This window comes from Rhagoletis pomonella, unplaced genomic scaffold, assembly GCF_013731165.1.
Source record: "Rhagoletis pomonella isolate Grant_MI unplaced genomic scaffold, Rhpom_1.0 Rhpom_scaffold_00006, whole genome shotgun sequence".
Lineage (NCBI taxonomy): Eukaryota > Metazoa > Arthropoda > Insecta > Diptera > Tephritidae > Rhagoletis > Rhagoletis pomonella.
In genome coordinates, this window is record NW_023458560.1 from 73,157,859 (window position 1) to 73,158,740 (window position 882).

At 34.9% G+C, this 882-nt stretch overlaps 1 protein-coding gene across 1 annotated transcript in view; it reads right to left on the minus strand.

Annotated features, from left to right (window-relative positions):
* Positions 1–546: 546 nt before the first annotated feature.
* The window catches only part of LOC118741280 (leucine-rich repeat and calponin homology domain-containing protein-like), an 11,712-nt gene continuing 11,376 nt past the window's right edge, over positions 547–882 (minus strand). Inside the window, exon 8 of the mRNA XM_036473198.1 lies at positions 547–837. Coding sequence (XP_036329091.1) covers positions 649–837 — 189 coding nt within the window. The 3' untranslated portion in view covers positions 547–648. The remainder of the gene's footprint in view (positions 838–882) is intronic.

Sequence of the window (882 nt, forward strand, 5' to 3'; positions counted from 1 at the left end):
TTGTATTTGCAAGTTTTGTGAGTTTTAACAAAATTTAATCGTTCTTATATACATTAAATAATTACAAAAAAAAATAGATAATATTTTAACAGTCTGTCACTTAAATTATTCAACAAATTCTACAAGAATTCAAAATACAATACATATTCAGCCTTAACGCCAATTCCAAGTGAGTAAATCCTTCCCTTAACTTAACAGGCAAAACGTAAAACGAATTGGAAAAAAACTCGTTGTGTTTTGCTTTAAAATTTTTGCGAATATTATTTGTTCACATGGAACTCGCGATAACTCCGATTTTACAATATCTATTTCTAATCGTGTATGTGTTAGTAAATATTAGATAAACACACTAATCTATCGTTTACGTAAGTATTCCGTTTTTTACTCGTAGAGCGCAGAAAACAAATTTGCGTAATTAAAATTCGCAGTCACAACTTTATTTGTCGAGGAACCCATAAATCGTCGTCGCTTTTCTAAAAATTTCGTATATTAGTTCTAAACTCTCCTTCACTTTTTACTGCGTACGAAGGGACGTTCTGTGTTTGATTTTTTTTTTTTGCCAAGCTAACATGAAAATTATTGTGGCCTACAATGGGCCTTTTCTTTAGCGTTTCCACTTTTTTCTTGCCGTTCATTCGTTTGTTTCCTTTAGATAACAGGCGATGGTGATAATGTCGAGCGTGTCGCTCTGGTTGGCGATTTAGTCGAAACGCCATTGGCTCCTGTATTATTGGCGATGGCACCGTTTGCATGCAGACGGAAGAGTTCACCAACAGTTATGGCTACCTGGACAGCACCTTTGCCTTCCAAGACGTCAGCAGCACAGCAAATGAGGTTCTGAAAGGAGAATGAGAAAGAGAAATCTAAATAAATAACAATCCT